This window comes from Anabrus simplex, chromosome 1, assembly GCF_040414725.1.
Source record: "Anabrus simplex isolate iqAnaSimp1 chromosome 1, ASM4041472v1, whole genome shotgun sequence".
In the NCBI taxonomy this organism is placed as follows: domain Eukaryota; kingdom Metazoa; phylum Arthropoda; class Insecta; order Orthoptera; family Tettigoniidae; genus Anabrus; species Anabrus simplex.
In genome coordinates this window covers 1,698,473,044-1,698,491,251 of record NC_090265.1, presented here as the reverse complement: position 1 = coordinate 1,698,491,251, position 18,208 = coordinate 1,698,473,044, and the positions used below count along the sequence as shown (strand labels likewise).

At 37.4% G+C, this 18,208-nt stretch overlaps 1 protein-coding gene across 1 annotated transcript in view; it reads right to left on the bottom strand.

Moving 5' to 3' along the window:
* The window catches only part of LOC136863856 (serine-protein kinase ATM), a 570,640-nt gene that overhangs the window by 477,724 nt on the left and 74,708 nt on the right, over nucleotides 1–18,208 (bottom strand). Inside the window, exon 5 of the mRNA XM_068226546.1 lies at nucleotides 8,228–8,363. Within this exon, the coding sequence (XP_068082647.1) occupies nucleotides 8,228–8,363 (136 nt within the window). The remainder of the gene's footprint in view (nucleotides 1–8,227; nucleotides 8,364–18,208) is intronic.

Below are 18,208 nucleotides of genomic sequence, written 5' to 3'. Positions count from 1 at the left end.
AGCGAAAACATTATATGAACATACACTTTATTTTCAATAGTTTCCGAGATACAGACCGTATTGGGTAATTGTACTAAGGTGGTCATGGTAGCAAAGGTGGTTGCCATGGTGACGTTTGTTGACAAAATGATCATATTTCACAGTTTGTACATTTTGTTTGTTGCAGTGGTACAGTATCTCAATCTAATTTATCCTGGACGTTGTGTCAGATGTGATGTAGCATGGCCATCAAGGGCACGCCACTGGATTATTGTTTCTGGTGTTGGCTAAAGAACGAAGTCTACAGGAAAAAGTGCAAACAAGAGAGGACTTGCTTGCTCGCATTGTAAATGTTTGCGTGCACATTAAAGAAGAGAAACATCAGCTCCAATTAGCAACACAGCATCTGTCTGCAAGAGCTGCAAAATGCATTGAATTTGGTGGGGATATTTTTGAGCCCTATTACATTACTGTGTATTTAATTTCAGATGGCTACATTTAAGTGTCCCTATCAGTGCAAGAATTTAAGGAGGACTATAAAATACTGTTTGAGAAATTCTATCTAGTGGATTATAACCAACGAACTCATCATCTAGCTGCAGAAAGTGTAGAGTTTGTGAATATTAAGCGAAAGTCTACTTCTGAGACAGTTTCTACATGACATTGCACTTTTAAGTATTATGTAAGGGTACAAGCACTTAAAATTCAGGCAAGTCAGCAAACTTTATGTAGAGCATAAAGAATTACTCCAAGCCAATTACAGAAACTTCAAGAAAAATTTAAAAATGGTAAACTACTGGATGATGTCAGAGGATGGCATAAAAATCATTTAAATAAGCTGAAAGATACTGTTAAGGATGCTATTAGAAAGAATATAAGTCAACTTCCTAAGCAAGAAAGCCATTATTCTAGACACAAAAGTGAAAAGTCGTGTTTGAGGCCAATATAAGTATTAGCAAAGCATACAAATTTAAAGCAGAAAATCCAGGAATTAGGTGTAGTGAATGAGCATACAGAGACATATGTAATGGAGAATTTAATTTGTCCTTTGGCTTGCCATGTTCAGATTGTTCTGCTTACTGCAACAAACTTTACATTCAGTAAATTGCCTGTGACACCGAGGAGGGAAGAAAGAAAGAAAGAAAGAAAGTTAGAAAGAAAGAAAGAAAGAAAGAAAGAAAGAAAGAAAGAAAGAAAGAAAGAAAGAAGATAGAAAGGGAAAGTACACTACATCATAGGAGAGCAGAAGCAGGTTACAAGCAGTTACAAGAGGATAAGGACAAAGCAATGGTAAATGAAGATTATGCAGTTTTGTGTACCAATATGCAGCAGATGCTTTACCGTCCCACCATCAATCACTCAGCTGTGTTTTATCAGCGGCAGTTGTTAACATACAATCAGGCAGTACACAATCTTGGTGACAACAGCATTTATATGTTTGTTTGGCTTGAAACTGTAGCAAAAAGGGGGTCTGGAGAAGTAACTGCCATGCTATTAAAATATATAACAAGTACTTTCAAACCATTGGAGCGTGGTAGGGATAGAAGCTGATAGTGTGGTCAGACAGGTGTACAGAACAAAATAACAACTGGAAGACTATTGTACAGTATTAGTAGGCCTATTTTGTGGGTCTTCAAATATATCACTTCTTTTGAACAAAAGTTTCTTATCTCGGGGCACAGTTTCTTACCCTGTGATAGGGATTTTGACCTCATTGAAACAAGAAAAATTATGTAGTGTATGAACTTTTTGAATGGATTCAAGTGATTGCAACTGCTCGATGAGTAATAGTTTCCTTGAGTGCTACGTGACTATGAAGATTTTGTGAATATTAGTATAATTAAATCAGGTCTTTGCAAAACACCATCATTGAAAATAACACAATATGTGTGGTTCAAAATCTTGTTGGATTTACAAGTAGCCTTCAAGACACATAACACTAATAAAAACATATTTTTCAACAATAATAAGTTAATTTAAATAACTATAAATATCAGGGATCTGGAATATATAGATTGACATACACACAGTGTAATTTCTTATATGTTGGCCAAACTGGGCGCAGCTGTTTACAAGATACATGGAACAGTATAACGCATTAAAACATAACAAGTATTCCGCAAAGGGCAATCGCATGAAAAAGACTGGCCATCAATTTAGTACAATAGACAGGGATCTCAAGATAAAAAGGATCGAGAAAGTGAAGTTAATGACCAAGTATGAGAACATTTATATTCATTTGGATCAGCATTTCAATAAGGAAAAACATGTAAACGATGCAATTGAAATAAAAAGCTTGTAAATAGAACAATTATTACATGTAACTCTTCTCATGTTTAGACCTGTATTGAAATTTGCTATAATTTGCATACAAATTTTTATTTTTTATTTTTCTATTCCACCTATTCAATACAATTGATTTTGTGTTGTTAGAAATTCATTTTACTACAACACTACATTAAAAGGGATATGTATCACTCGGTTTCTGAGCATCCTCAGCCTTTGTAACTTATCTCAAGGTTAAGACTTGTCATTGTTAATTTGCTTATAACTAATTTGTACTTATTTATGATTCTAAAAAATAAGTGGTAAAATACATGAACATAGGCATTTGTAAACACAATGGACAGTTTAACAATTTAAAATGACAGTGCTAAAATTGGGATAGACATTGATTCTAATAACACTGACATCCAAAACACAGTAATATCCTCACAGTAATGAGATTTGGCTAAAATTCCCTAGTTCTTTGCGTTTTCAGAACAATTGTTAGTTAACTTAATATATTGTATACACTAAAATTTGAATCATAAATCCTGTTGAAACTCAATAGTATCTAAAGCTTAAAGTCTTACCGTGTGTGTCAAAGACGTTGGAAAATTCTGCATCATGTATCGGTTTGAGGCATGCTTCTGTAATTTATTAATTGTAAATGGTAAAATGCAACTAGTTGGTAGTTTCCTTGAACTGGTCTTGATTTGATGAGCAGACTTTACATTGGAAGCAGTTCGTTTTTATGAGAGCTTGGTCAAAAGGGACGTCAATCTGAAAATCTTGAAATGTTGATATATTATACTTTTCACAATCTTTAAGTGATGGTGTGTCTGTAAGAAATGAAATTACGTGGTAATGTTGTGTAGACAGAGACCTCAAAATAATCAAAAGGATTGAAAAAGGAAAGTTAACGACTGAGTTTAAATTCATTTGGACCAATATTTTAATAGGGAAAAAAATCTGAATGATGCGATCGAAATAAAGAGTGCGTTAATAGAACAACTGCCAATATTACTACAAACTTTCAAATCAAATAATAGTAAATTCTTCAAGACATTTAATCTGAAAACTCCCACCACAAAAATAGACACAATTACTACTCTGACAATGCATAAAGACTCCCCTCCATACAATACGCCAAGGTCCAATGCCCCACCTACCATTTCTTCCCCTACTTCTACTTTAAGAACGCATAAAGACTCCTCATTGCATAAAATGAATTTCACTGTAAAGCCTCCACGCAGTCGCTCCCCGCCTATTGGTTCCAGCCTTCCCCTACTCTCCCCTCATACCAGCTTCCATCACACAAGGCCTCCACAGTTCGCCTCCAGTCAGCCATAAACATCCATACACGCTGAGCTAGCCATTCTTAAGTAGGCGAGAACATAAGCAATCAGATGTGCTGCATTTTATTTTTATTCATTCTTCTTTTGTATTACAAGATGCTTCATAAACATGCCTACTTTTAACGTTAATAATAGCCGTCATTTCCGTTCTAGGGCACTCCGCTGCATATTCCACTCATGAAAATACGATCAGATATTCCGCCTACTTTTTAATCAAGAATTGTCAACATCATCACGCCAATAAGACGAACTCAATATCATTTTATTGGAATCCTCACTCATGTTTAACATATGTTTATCAATCGTCTTCATTCTACTGGAACTAAACATTGTGCTCCATATCATCAAGTTTTTACCGACGCATCAGCAGACTGTATGTTAACACAGCATCGTCAAGTTAAGGAGGACTCTAATACCAATTTTATTGAACCATCTCATGTGCACAATATTTTAATTTTCACTTTTAACAGTACTCAAAGGCAAAGAATTTGGCCAAGAAAGTAGTGGAGGAAGAAAAGAGGAAAAGCTGGGCCTTATTCACACAGACATTGAGCGATGATATGCAGAGCAGCAAGAAATTACTGTATGGTATCTTAAGAAACAAAAAGAGAGATCAAGTAAACACCAGATTTGTGAAGGATGAAGGTGGCATAATTTTAACAAAGCAAGAAGAAATAAGAAATAGATGGAGAGAGTATTTTCAGAAGCTGCTGAACATAAGAACGGATGACAGTCATTCAATGGACAACCAGGAAAGGCAATTAGTTGACGAAGAAATGGATAAAGAAATTACAATGAATGAAATTGAAATGGCAGTAAGAAAGATGAAGAATGGAAAAACTGCTGGAATAGATGAAATTTCAGTGGAGATGATAAAGGCAGCTGGAGCTGTAGGCCTGCAGTGGACATATCGGGTTCTCAGGAATGTCTGGGAGAATAAGGAGGTCCCTGAGGATTGGCAAAAAGGAATAATCATCCCAATTTTCAAGAAAGGTGATAAGAAAGTTTTAGAGAACTACAGGGGAATTACTCTAATATCCCATGTTGCTAAGATAATGGAAAGGATACTGGAAAGTAGAATAAGGTTGAGGGTTGAGAAGCAGATACAGGAAAATCAGTTTGGTTTCAGAAGTGGAAGGTCAACAATAGAGCCCATTTTCATTATGAGACAACTAATGGAAAAGCATTGGGAGTACGGGAATGATATGGTGATGACATTCATTGATATTGAAAAGGCATCTGACAGTGTCCCGAGGACGAAAGTTTGGGACAGTCTGGTGCAAAAAGGAATTGGACAGGGATTAATAAAAATGATCATGGCATTGTATAAGGAATGTTGTAGTTGCGTGCAAACACAAGTTGGCAGGACAAGTTGGTTCAAAATAACTAGTGGGCTGAGACAGGGAAGTGTTCTATCACCAATCCTGTTTACAATAGTAATGGATGACATCATGAGAACGGCAAAAGCAGCATATGGAGGAAGAGAAATGAACATGATGTTATTTGCAGATGATATTGTGATTTGGGGAGAAGACGACAGGAAGGTTCAAGAACAGTTGAATGTGGTGAATGGGAAGATTGAAGAATGTGGATTGAAAATAAGTGTAGAAAAGAGTAAAACTCTTGTTATCACTAGAGGGGAGAAAGAAGGGAAAGGTCAGATTAGACTTGCAGACAAGCCCCTGGAAGTAGTGGAAACGTTTAAATACCTGGGGAGTGAATTAATGGAGAATGCTCGACTGGATGCTGAGATTAGTAAAAGGATTCAGGCTGGAAGTTGTTTCTATCATAGTGTAAGAAATATGTTATGGGACAAAGATGTGCCAATGGAAGCAAAGGATACTATGTACAAGATGTATTACGTACCCATAACAACTTACGGAGCAGAAACTTGGACAATGACAAAGAAGGATGAGAGTCGAATACAGGCAGCCGAAATGAAATTCTTGAGGAGTATGATACAGAAGAGTAGAAGAGACAAAATAAGGAATGAGAAAATCCGGGAAGTAATTGGAGTGGAAGAAATGAATGATAGAATAGAGAAGAGCCGGCTAAGATGGTTTGGGCACATAAAGCGAATGAGCGACGAAAGAATGCCAAAAAAGGTGATGGAAATGCAAATCCAAGGAAGGAGAGGCCGTGGACGACCACGATTGAGATGGAAGGATACCATCCAACGCAGCATTATAGAAAGAAACCTGGACTGGCACACTGTTGGAGGAGGAGTGGTGGAAAGACCGAAGAAAGTGGAGAGGAACCATATTTGCCCCTACCCGGCTACAGCTGGATAAAGGGAAATGATGATGATGATGATGAACAGTATTCAAGTGTTGTACTCAGAACATTTCAGCACATTCTTCACCATTTCAGTGACACATTTCGCAGTCCGAATTATTTTAATGTGTTTTTTTCCTTGTCCTTTGTGCTTAATCTTAAAACTTTTCAGCTGATGATGTCTACAAGATAGATGAAACATGTCCATAATTTTTAAATGTTATTAAAATAATTAAATAAAATACTTTTAGTATTGTGAAGGTGGAACATTTTTACCATACCTTTTAAGTAAAGACTCCTCTCCACACGATACGCCAATGTCTAACGCCCCGTCTACTGTTTCTTCTGCTAAGTCCCCTACTCGCCCTTCACAACAGCTTTTCATACGTACAACACAAGAAGCAGAAACACGAAAGCAAGCAGTCACCGTGATGTAACAAGCACCGCGAGGCATTATAGTAGCAGTCAAAGGGGTAAATATGGCACATCAATACAATCACTGTGAAAGCAAAATAACACACAACATTATCACGTATTCTCCTTGGTCTTACTCTTGGTCTCATGCCTTCCACATTTCAATCCAGCCATTATCTTACTAGTCTATTTGGTATCATTCATTTTAAATGACTAAAATTTTTTTTTTTTTTTTTTTTTTTTTTTGCTAGGGGCTTTACGTCGCACCGACACAGATAGGTCTTATGGCGACGATGGGATAGGAAAGGCCTAGGAGTTGGAAGGAAGCGGCCATGGCCTTAATTAAGGTACAGCCCCAGCATTTGCCTGGTGTGAAAATGGGAAACCACGGAAAACCATTTTCAGGGCTGCCGATAGTGGGATTCGAACCTACTATCTCCCGGATGCAAGCTCACAGCCGCGCGCCTCTACGCGCACGGCCAACTCGCCCGGTGACTAAAATTCCTCAGTCATAATCTTGCAATGAATTTCTTTAGAGGTCCAATTATCTGTGCCTAAATCTCAAAAATGTTTGTTTCTGATTCCGTCCAGTCTTATTTTTTGGACTTCATTTCAGCACTTTGCAGTCTTATAATTATTGTCTCTTCTCCAGATTGCACAGGTCCATATAGGATTCTTCTTCCTGGCATTGTTCAACACAATGGCAGGATCCATTTGTCGGCACATATGTCTTCATTTAAACCGAGCCAAAAGATCTTCTCACGTGGTGTTCACATATTCCATGTCATACTTGAAGCAATCCTTCCATCGATCCATGGCTATGCTTGCTACAAGGCACTCTTCACAGAAAACAATGTGTTCATACCATCTAAGCTGTAGTTTCGCAACAACTGGAGTAACTCCAAGACATTGTTGGATACAACTGTTCCTTGCATGGTCGAATGGTATTAGTCCAAGGCTCCATCACAGCATTCTCATTTCCACAGCATGCAGAACTTGTTCAGGCTTTGCATTCACTAGCCAGCCCTCCAATATAAGAATATTGGGACAAAATAATTGCTGAAGAGCAGATGTTTAGCTTTAGATAATACCTTGTAGTACCAGATAAAATTCCTTACTTGGTGGTAAAACTGTATCCCATTTTGTATTCTGTTCATTATTCAGTTTCTTGAATTTTTTTTTTTTTTATATCGCATGACACAGGTAAGTCTTATGACGACGATGGGATAGGAAAGGGAGTGTCCGTGGCCTTAATTAAGTTACAGCTCCAGCATTTGCCCGATGTGAAAATGGGAAACCATGGTAAATGATCTTCAGAGTTACCGACACTGGGGTTTGAAACTCCTATCTCCCGAATGCAAGGTAACAGCTACGTGACCCAAAGCATACAGCCACTCACTCATTTTCCTTGACCTGTGGTTCTCAGTCAATATACTGGCAAAGTACATGAAGTATTCCACTTCCTCTGGCTTGGTTCCTTCCAGGAAGATGCCAACTGGATTCTTACACTTTGGTTGTCATAACGCCTGCTTTTGATGTAGTTATTTTACAGTCCAACACTTAAATTAACAAATACACTCATTAAACATATGTCGTACCTTCTCTTCTGGTGCTTCCCCAGAGAAAATTATAATCACTGCAAGCTGAAGCATTAAATTTCTTTAAATCAAATTCATTATTATGTCCATTACAATTCTGAAGAATATGCACTATCTTCCTGCACTCATTTTATCACCTTAATCCAATCTTCTGAAAAGTGTGAAAGATATGCAACACAGCCTTTTAAAAACAAAAGCCTTCAGTTGTTATGAGGAATAATTTAATGTGAAAAAAATTAATTTTGGCTGCATACTGACCACTAGTTAACAAAATGTAACTTCAATTCTAATAAAGGTTATTAAAAACTGCTGGAGACGATATCCATAAGGAACTGTACTTACTTGCTCTTCAATTTAAGGCCCAACTGTGAGTTCTCGGTGCCATGTATTACAATCCTGTTAAGAACTTCTACAACTGCAGAATATTCTGCCTGAGGTGGAGGTGTTTTCAGTATCCTGAGGAATGTTTCAAGCAAACCTAGAATAACAGTAAAGCCATCAAATGAATATGTAAATTAAACAGGAGGTCATACAGTGAAATCTTAGCTTTCACAACATTGTACTAGACTTTCAGCTTATAAGATCATGTTGTTGAGTGCCTAATTATAGTACAAGCCGAAGAATGCTTGAGTACAGTACAAAAATGGCCAAACAGACACAGGTATGAAACACAATCTGAAATTTGACTTCCAAGAGAGATTATCTTCTCTTTACTTCTTCTCCAGTTTCCACAACTCTTCTACATTCTAATTAACTGAGGCTGATTGGAAAGTAGCTAAGGCATTGGGAAGAGGTACTATCTGAGTAGAAAAAAACACACATTGATGTGACCTACTGTATACAATAAATTATAAAACCTCTCACACACAAACTACTTCCTTTATGTGGTTCATCTACTTTTCTAACATCATATACACTAGTTTTTATTTGAGGCTACACCTTTTCCAATCATCTTTCTTACATTCCTCTGCCCAATGGATACTGTAGCATTTTAATAGTCCATGTCGCTGAGGGATTTATCAATAAAGATCTACATCTTATTAGCAGAGTTAGGAAGTAATGAAGTAAAAGTAACTGATTACTATTTTAGTGTTATTACGAACAAGACATAACGGAATAATTTGAACTTTCAGTGATTTACTGCTCATTCATAATCATGTAACACCAGGAACCATTCGGTTGCTGTGCAGTGCCGTATCGTTACAAAAATGTTGCAAAGTTTGCGCTGGGAAGACTTGGGAGAAAGGAGACAAGCTGCTCGACTAAGTGGTATGTTAGGCATAGATATCAAGGATAATTAAATTAAAAAAAAAAAAAAAAATAAGTGGTATGTCTCACTTAGTTTACAAAAGGAGTATATTTATTACCCCACCTATACAATACAAGGTGGGGTAATAAATATACAATACAATTGTTTTGAATAGGTGGGGTAATAAATATAATCCTTTGTAAAATAAGTGAGATCGCTGTTTTCAATATGGAACAAAAATGAGACTGATGGTTTGTAAGTAGTATGTTCCGAGCTGTCAGTGGAGAGATGGCGTGGGAGGACATCAGTAGACAAATAAGTTTGAGTGGTGTCTTTAAATTAGGAAAGATCACAATATGAAGATAAAGTTGGAATTCAAAAGGACAAATTGGGGCGAGCATTCGTTTATAGGAAGGGGAGTTAGGGATTGAAATAACCAAGGGAGATGTTCAATAAATTTTCAATTTCTTTGCAATCGTTTAAGAAAAGGCTAGCAAAACAACAGATAGGGAATCTGCCACCTGGGTGACTGCCCTAAATGCAGATTATTGATTGATTAATTGATTGACTGATTGATTGATTGATTGATTGATTGATTGATTGATGTGGAAGCAAATGCTTGCATATGATTCCACGCTAATACAGACACCCCTCGCACACAAGACTACGTAGTAGTCAAGCTAAACATTTAAACTTCGATGTGATAGACACAATTACGCTGACAATAATGATTTACCATTTAAATAAACAGCTTTACAGTATTTACGTTTTGATTTAGAACATCCAATGTCTTGAATATGTATTAATATTATGTAAATTGCACATACATCTAGGTAATGTTAGCCGGGTGGTCTGTAAAAACGGTCAGGTGGTGCCCATCAAAAAGGTCCTAGGGAGAACACTGTAATATCATCCAATTTCTTTTTTTAGCAATCCATTATATTCTTAGCCTGCTTTCACCTTAATCACTTACCACCTTTCTATTACCCTCTCTACTTGAATTCCTTGTGTTTCACAAAATAAATTTCCATTAATATAACTGCACCTGGCTTGCTGGAATGAAGAAATTATGCTGATAACCTTTTCAATGAATATTGAATTTTCACGACTGCATTGTAATAAAAATCGACTTTCAACCTATTAGGTCGTGTACATGTGAAAGAGATGTTAAGTACAGAACAAAAATGGCCAACCAGACACCAGTGGGATCCAAATTTTACTCAAGTTGATCTACAACATAGAGCACCTCATTGTACTTTTATACCCAGACATTTTAACGTGTTTGATGTACTCATATTATATATTGCTCACTTATGTCATTCCTACTATTTCATTTTCATTTGCAATATTTTGAGCTCCACAGCACTTTGCCTAATTCAACCACACATCATAGTGTTAATTATATATTCATAATGTTCTTACTGCTTTGAAACATGTTTTAGGATTTTGTCAAATATTGTGTATTGTTTAAATACGGCTGATGATGACCCCGAGTATGGTTGAAACTAGTCCCATGTAATGTAAATACATGCATTGTAAATATAATTATGTATTGAATAGATGGAAAACTTTTCTGTTTATAATTTTTATGTAATCTCAGTTCAATACAGCCCAACAACATGAAATATCTAACCCTTGATGATGCAGCTTACCAGGCAAAACAGAAAGCCTTTCAATATCTACAATAGAGTAAATTAATGTATTATTTGGGTCCACCTTTTCAATACAAAATGTAAATAGTTTAAATTACATAAATGATTAGGGACTAGTTTCGACCTAGTACTAGGTCATCGTCAGCCTAAAGCAAAATTAAAACACAAAATATCGAAGAAATTAAACAATGTAAAGACACGTACGGTTTCGTAAAAGTACATACCATGCGAGATATTGTGCAGCACTATGTTAAAAAATAACTCTCTGAAAGAGATTCATAATAAGTCCAGTGCATATTAAAAATATGTTATAGAAAGGAATCCTTGAGTTGCTGGAATATGCTGGCTCCTTTAAGATGCAGGTATCCAATTGAAGAACCACTGAGCCGAAGTTACGTCATTTATTTATGAATAAAGTCCAGTGCGCACTAAAAAGATGTTAAAGAAAGAATTCTTGAGTTGCTGGATAAGGAGATTAGAATATGCTGACTCCTTTAAGACACTGGTATCCAATTGAAGAACCACTGAGCTGAAGTCACGTCTTTTATTTACGATTAAAGACCAGTGCGTCGTGTAGGATTAAAAAGTTGTTAGGGATGGAAATATTTCAGTTGTTGGTCAAGGAATTCAACATAAGCTGGCTTCTTAAATTTGTTGCTGTATATTCGAAGAACAACAGAGATGAAGTTACGTCGTTTTTTAAGATATTCATAGACGTAAAAACACATGGATGCTGGAAAGGCGCTTCAGTTTTTTGGAACATGAAGGAAGGTAATTGTTCGCGGAGGCTTAGGAATCCAGAGATGCGCTATATTATGTTAAAAAATAGAGATCCATAAAAAGGTCCCGTGCGCCGAATAAAAGTAACAAGTTGTAAAAGTAATACTTAAGTTGTTGGTCATGGAAATCGAAAAAGGTTGGTTTTCAAGCGATGCTGCTGTTCATTCAGAGATCAATTGAAATTACAGTATCATAACATTGTCTTCTCAAGATGTTTATAAACTTCAAATAAATGTCGATGCAAAGTAAGATGCTAGAAGAAAGCTCTTCTGTTTCTAGAATCTTGAAGGACGATGGATGTTACGCGAGGAGGATTAACATATATTGTACCGGTAACGGCGGTACAAACTAAGTCCCCGTCATAGAAATTTTAAAACTTACGTGTTACGCTCCGGGCCGCTTACGAAGGACTGACTGGACGGCGAGCAACAGCTGTGCACGTGTGACGTAGTGAGCGGGTGACGTCACAGCATGCCTCGCCGCACTACAGAGCCTAGACTGATGTAGAATGTTCTTCGAGTTTCGACGGGTAATAACTTTTCCCACGATAATAATTGAACAAATTGAACAACATCACCATATAACTTGATCCCTTAGCTATGTTCCTGCCGAATTTCACGTGAATCTGACTTGGGACGATAAAGTTATGGAACAAGGGGTGGAGGCCCGGATGAGATATAAATACGTACTGCTTCGCTCAGCAGACCAGTGTGTGTTCCAGCATGTTAGAGTGCGCTGCAGTGCGCTGCAGTGCGCTGCAGTGTGTTACAGCATGTTGCCAGAGTGTGATGCCAGTGTGTGGCCGGAGTATCTATGTGCACGCTAGACTATAGTGTTCGCACAGTCGGTTCGCGGGCACCGTGTTCGAGCGTGAAGCCGCTATTAAGTTTCAAGTCTGTGGACTTTAACCTAATCGTGTTGAATATGGACTTATGCAGATTTCTTTATACTGTGACAACTTTTTACTCCGATAGGACGTGAGATGAATTGTGTATCGTCTGGATATTATCTATTGACTGTTACTCTATACGAGTGTCTAAGACTCGCAAACGTTTTCGAGTGCTTGAAATTGAAGTTTTATGTTATGGACAGGACTTAGAACTGATTGCTCCTTACCGAGTACTAAATACTTCGAGTTATAAGACTGTGTTTGAATCCAAATTTAATTTACCATTCCATGAACTGTGTCAATATTTTAGGTCATGAACTGTGAACTGTGCATGTGTGAACAGTGCATTTCAATTCTAATAAACAGCACATTTCAATTCTGCGAACATTCAGTTTACGAACAGTCGAACCAAGGACTGTCAATACTCGATTAATTTCGTCTTTTGATTTCATGTTATTTTCAATACGTGAATGAGTTCTAATTCACGAGTGGAACATCTTTATTTTCAATGAATTATGTTGAACAGTGCTTCAAAGAACTAAGTCATGCGGTATTACCTTACGTTGTACCAAGTGCCACAAACTTTAAGTGACTCTGTTAAACTCGACGATAAGTTTCGAGTGGACTTTTATTTTATGAGTATTATCTTACATGCTTATTCGAGTCTAGTGGCATTCTTTCACTTAACACGGGACAAAATTGAGTGACATTTCACCGTGTGATAAAGATACATTTTGTGTTTGAACTTTGTTAAAACCATTTATAAACGTTCCTCTCATCTGTGCAGAAGCAGCCTTTACATTAACTCGCCCCAGGGCTTAACGATGTTCATTCATGTTCACCATTCACAAGGACTACCTCGATGCCATTCATTAACATCACATGGATCTTCAAAACATCGAATGGATTTTCTAGAACTTCCATCGGGGGACGAATGGTGGTTCGCTGATATGGAAAATGGAGCTGCCGGAATCCAAGGACATCGCCAGCCATACGACGAGGAACATTTTCTACTGTATCCGCTGTACAGAGGTGACATTACTTTCAATTTCTTAATAAACTCTGGAAAAAAAATTTTAAGATTTATTTAAACAAACCCTCTCCCTCTGTATGCACTTCAACGAATGGTACACGCCCTGCGTTTCATCTCTACCGAAGTACCACATTTACTGTTACAATATGGAGTTAAATAAAGGTGGATAGAAATTCGCAGTTCAATGCGGACCATACATTTCACTCTGAATAAATGACAGCAAGGAAAGAAAGAAAGAAAGAAAGAAAGAAAGAAAGAAAGAAATTTGGTCAAGTGGAAGAAAATATTTAAATAAAATATGTCAAAAGGGAATTAATGCGTGTTGTAATAAGCTGAAGAGAGAAATGGGGGAAGGTGAGGTTCAAAGGAAATCTTGAGGAGGTGAAGGGAGAAAAATAATGGAAGGAGAAGAAAAGGGGAGGGGGAAGAGGATATTAAGGTGGGGCTGAGGGATGTGGGAATATGGAAGATTGTTTAAGAAAAGTACTATAAATAGAGTGAAAAATCGGACCTTTAATATTATATTTTGATTGTCTTAAATTACCTTCCTTCATGTTCCAAAAAACTGAAGAGCCTTTCCAGCATCCATGTGTTTTTACGTCTATGAATATCTTAAAAAACGACGTAACTTCATCTCTGTTGTTCTTCGAATATACAGCAACAAATTTAAGAAGCCAGCTTATGTTGAATTCCTTGACCAACAACTGAAATATTTCCATCCCTAACAACTTTTTAATCCTACACGACGCACTGGTCTTTAATCGTAAATAAAAGACGTGACTTCAGCTCAGTGGTTCTTCAATTGGATACCAGTGTCTTAAAGGAGTCAGCATATTCTAATCTCCTTATCCAGCAACTCAAGAATTCTTTCTTTAACATCTTTTTAGTGCGCACTGGACTTTATTCATAAATAAATGACGTAACTTCGGCTCAGTGGTTCTTCAATTGGATACCTGCATCTTAAAGGAGCCAGATATATTCCGGCAACTCAAGGATTCCTTTCTATAACATATTTTTAATATGCACTGGACTTATTATGAATCTCTTTCAGAGAGTTATTTTTTAACATAGTGCTGCACAATATCTCGCATGGTATGTACTTTTACGAAACCGTACGTGTCTTTACATTGTTTAATTTCTTCGATATTTTGTGTTTTAATTTTGCTTTAGGCTGACGATGACCTAGTACTAGGTCGAAACTAGTCCCTAATCATTTATGTAATTTAAACTATTTACATTTTGTATTGAAAAGGTGGGCCCAAATAATACATTAATTTACTCTATTGCAATCACAGTTCAATACGGATCTATCATTATGGAACTTATTTCATTTAATTTCAATATCTAGACCTTAAATTAAAGATAGCCAAATTACGCAAAGACGTCGATTTCCTAAAACAATGTATATCGCTTGACTCGACACCTATTTTCTAAAAAGCAATAAAAAGAAACATCGGATCTCACCCCAAACCATCAGAACTCAAAACCAACAAAATATGGTTAAGGAACAAAATTAAATTTTTGTATAGGAAGAAATCTTTTTTAAATCAGAAATTATATGACGCTCACCTCGCAGCGACTAAACTACTTTCAAACGCACAATGGACACTTTTCTATCACCAAGTAGAAAATAAATGATTCCACAAACTAGCCAGGAAACAACAAATTTGGAGAAAAACTTAACAGGTTAAAAAACTCCAAACTACATAACAATCAAATTAGAAACTTCAACAGAAACATGGACGATTGTAAGCAGTTTCACCCACCTATCGTAAATCTATCAAACACACCCTTAAGTGAATTTGAACACTCAACTTTAGCCAAAGGACCTAAACACAACTGGCCCAATTTGAACATCCTCAACATAGCCACCATTATGATTACAGAATCAGAGCTAGCCATCAGCAAAATGCGGAAGATACACAAAATGAAGTTAGAACCGATGTTAAAAGGAAACTAAATAACATCCTCTCCAATTTAACCAACCCCACGAATGATCTCAAAAATAGGGGAAAAATAGCTGAACAAAAGCACGTATACGCCCTCAAAAAGAAAATCAAAGACAACAAACTTATTGCAACCAAAGCCGACAAAGGCAATGCAACAGTGATTATGGATAAAAAAGAATATATTAATAAAACAAACAAACTTTTTCACAGATAGCTCCTTCTCTATAATCAAAAAAGACTCCACCCAAATTTTCAAAGACTACTTAAACTCTTAAGAACACTTCATTTTTATTTACTGAACAGGAAAAATCCAAACTCATAAATATGAACCCATGTCTCCCCAAGTCCCTTATACAAAATAGCACAATTCATCCAAAGTTTCTTAAGAAAAAAATTTCAATTTTTATCTAAAAAGTCTATTAAAAACGCATCAGAGCTAGTAGGTAAACTAAACAAGTTCAATATGCAACCTGATTACTCTATTCACTCTTTCGATATTGTAAATATGTACCCAAGCATACAAGTATCAAAACTAATTCCGATAATTGAAAACAATTTGAACAGAAACAGCCACTTCAGCAAACTAGAGATACAAGATTTCATCACAGTATTAAATCTAGTTGTAAACAACACCTTTTTCACTTTCGACAATGTCATATACTAGCAGGACGGTTTGGCAATGGGATCATAAGCCTCAGGCATCTTGGCAGAAATATACCTAGATTTCCTCAAATACACCAAAATTGACAATGAATTTGTAATCATTCACTTCTGGGCCAGGTATGTTGACGATGTTTCCGAAAATATGTACGAAAAATCAATTAACGCTTCCTCCACCCGCCTAAGACTCAAGTATTGATCCTCATATCAAATTCACACTAGAAACTGAATCAAATAAAAAAAAAAACCTTTCTAGATTTAACTATCACTAGACACTCTGATTCTTTAAGTTATAAAATATTTAGAAAACCTACTCAAAGAGCTTCCACCATTTGCCAAGATTCAATGCATCCCCAGTCCCAAAAACAAGCTACATACAATAACCTAGTTCTTCGAGCTTTCAGCATGTCCAAGAAGGATCTAAAGAATGAACTAAACACAATCCGCGGAATTGCAAAATCCAACGGTTTCAGCAATCATTTTATAGAAAGGATTTTCAATAAACACAAACATCGCACTAAACCCACCCTCAAAAAAGAAATAACCTGACATCTAACATTTTCCACCTTCACGTTCAACAATGATATTTACAAGATAACTAAAATCTTAAAGAAAGAAGGCATTAAAATAGCTTTCAAAACCAACAATACGAACATGAACATTTAACACAATACCTCACATATCAACGAGACCAGCCAAACCAAACCAAACCAAACCAAACCAAACCAAACCAAACCAAACCAAACCAAACCAAACCAAACCAAAACAAACCAAACCCCATGGCACTACAGCATTTGAAGGGCCTTGGCCTAACAAGCGACCGCTGCTCAACCCTAAGGCCTGCAGATTGCGGGGTGTCGTGTGGTCAGCATGACGAATGCTCTCGGCCGTTATTCTTGGCTTTCTAGACCGGGGCCGCTATCTCTCCGTCAGATAGCTCCTCAGTTCTAATCACGTAGGCCGAGTGGACTTCGAACCACCCCTCAGATGCAGGTAAAAATCCCTGACCTGGCCGGGAATCGAACCTGGGGCCTCCGGGTACGAGGCAGGCACATTACCCCTACACCACGAGGCAGGCCAACGAGACCAGCAATTTTTTTAAATCAGGAGTTTATAGGATCAAATGCAATACCTGTGACAAGTCCTACATTGGGCAAACCAGAAGAAACTTCAATATAAAATACCATGAGCACACTAATGCGATAAAATATAATTTCTCAGCTGGACATTATAAATTTTCCAGCCCACTCATTCCTGGTTGCCAGCGTTTCGCCCTCGTGTGCTAGGCTGGGCTCATCAGTTGGTACCTAGCACACCTACCAAGACGCATGGCTAGTGCATACCGTGGAGGCCACTGCGTAGGCCAATTGTAGCCACCGGCAGTGCCAATGCACTATGAGACACTCTCTCTCACTACTAAAAATTGATGCCTGCTAGGCCATCAGATAATACAGATGTTGATTCCCATAGGGAATCTGTAATATTTGTTCCGAATGAGTAAATTTATAATACCAATATAAATGGTCCGTTATTGGACATTATAAATTTTCCAGCCAACTCAATCCTGGTTGCCAGCGTTTCGCCCTCGTGTGCTAGGCTGGGCTCATCAGTTGGTACCTAGCACACCTACCAAGACGCATGGCTAGTGCATACCGTGGAGGCCACTGCGTAGGCCAATTGTAGCCACCGGCAGTGCCAATGCACTATGAGACACTCTGTCTCACTACTAAAACTTGATGCCTGCTAGGCCATCAGATAATACAGATGTTGATTCCCATAGGGAATCTGTAATATTTGTTCCGAATGAGTAAATTTATAATACCAATATAAATGGTCCGTTATTGGACATTATAAATTTTCCAGCCAACTCATTCCTGGTTGCCAGCGTTTCGCCCTCGTGTGCTAGGCTGGGCTCATCAGTTGGTACCTAGCACACCTACCAAGACGCATGGCTAATGCATACCGTGGAGGCCACTGCGTAGGCCAATTGTAGCCAACGGCAGTGCCAATGCACTATGAGACACTCTGTCTCACTACTAAAAATTGATGCCTGCTAGGCCATCAGATAATACAGATGTTGATTCCCATAGGGAATCTGTAATATTTGTTCC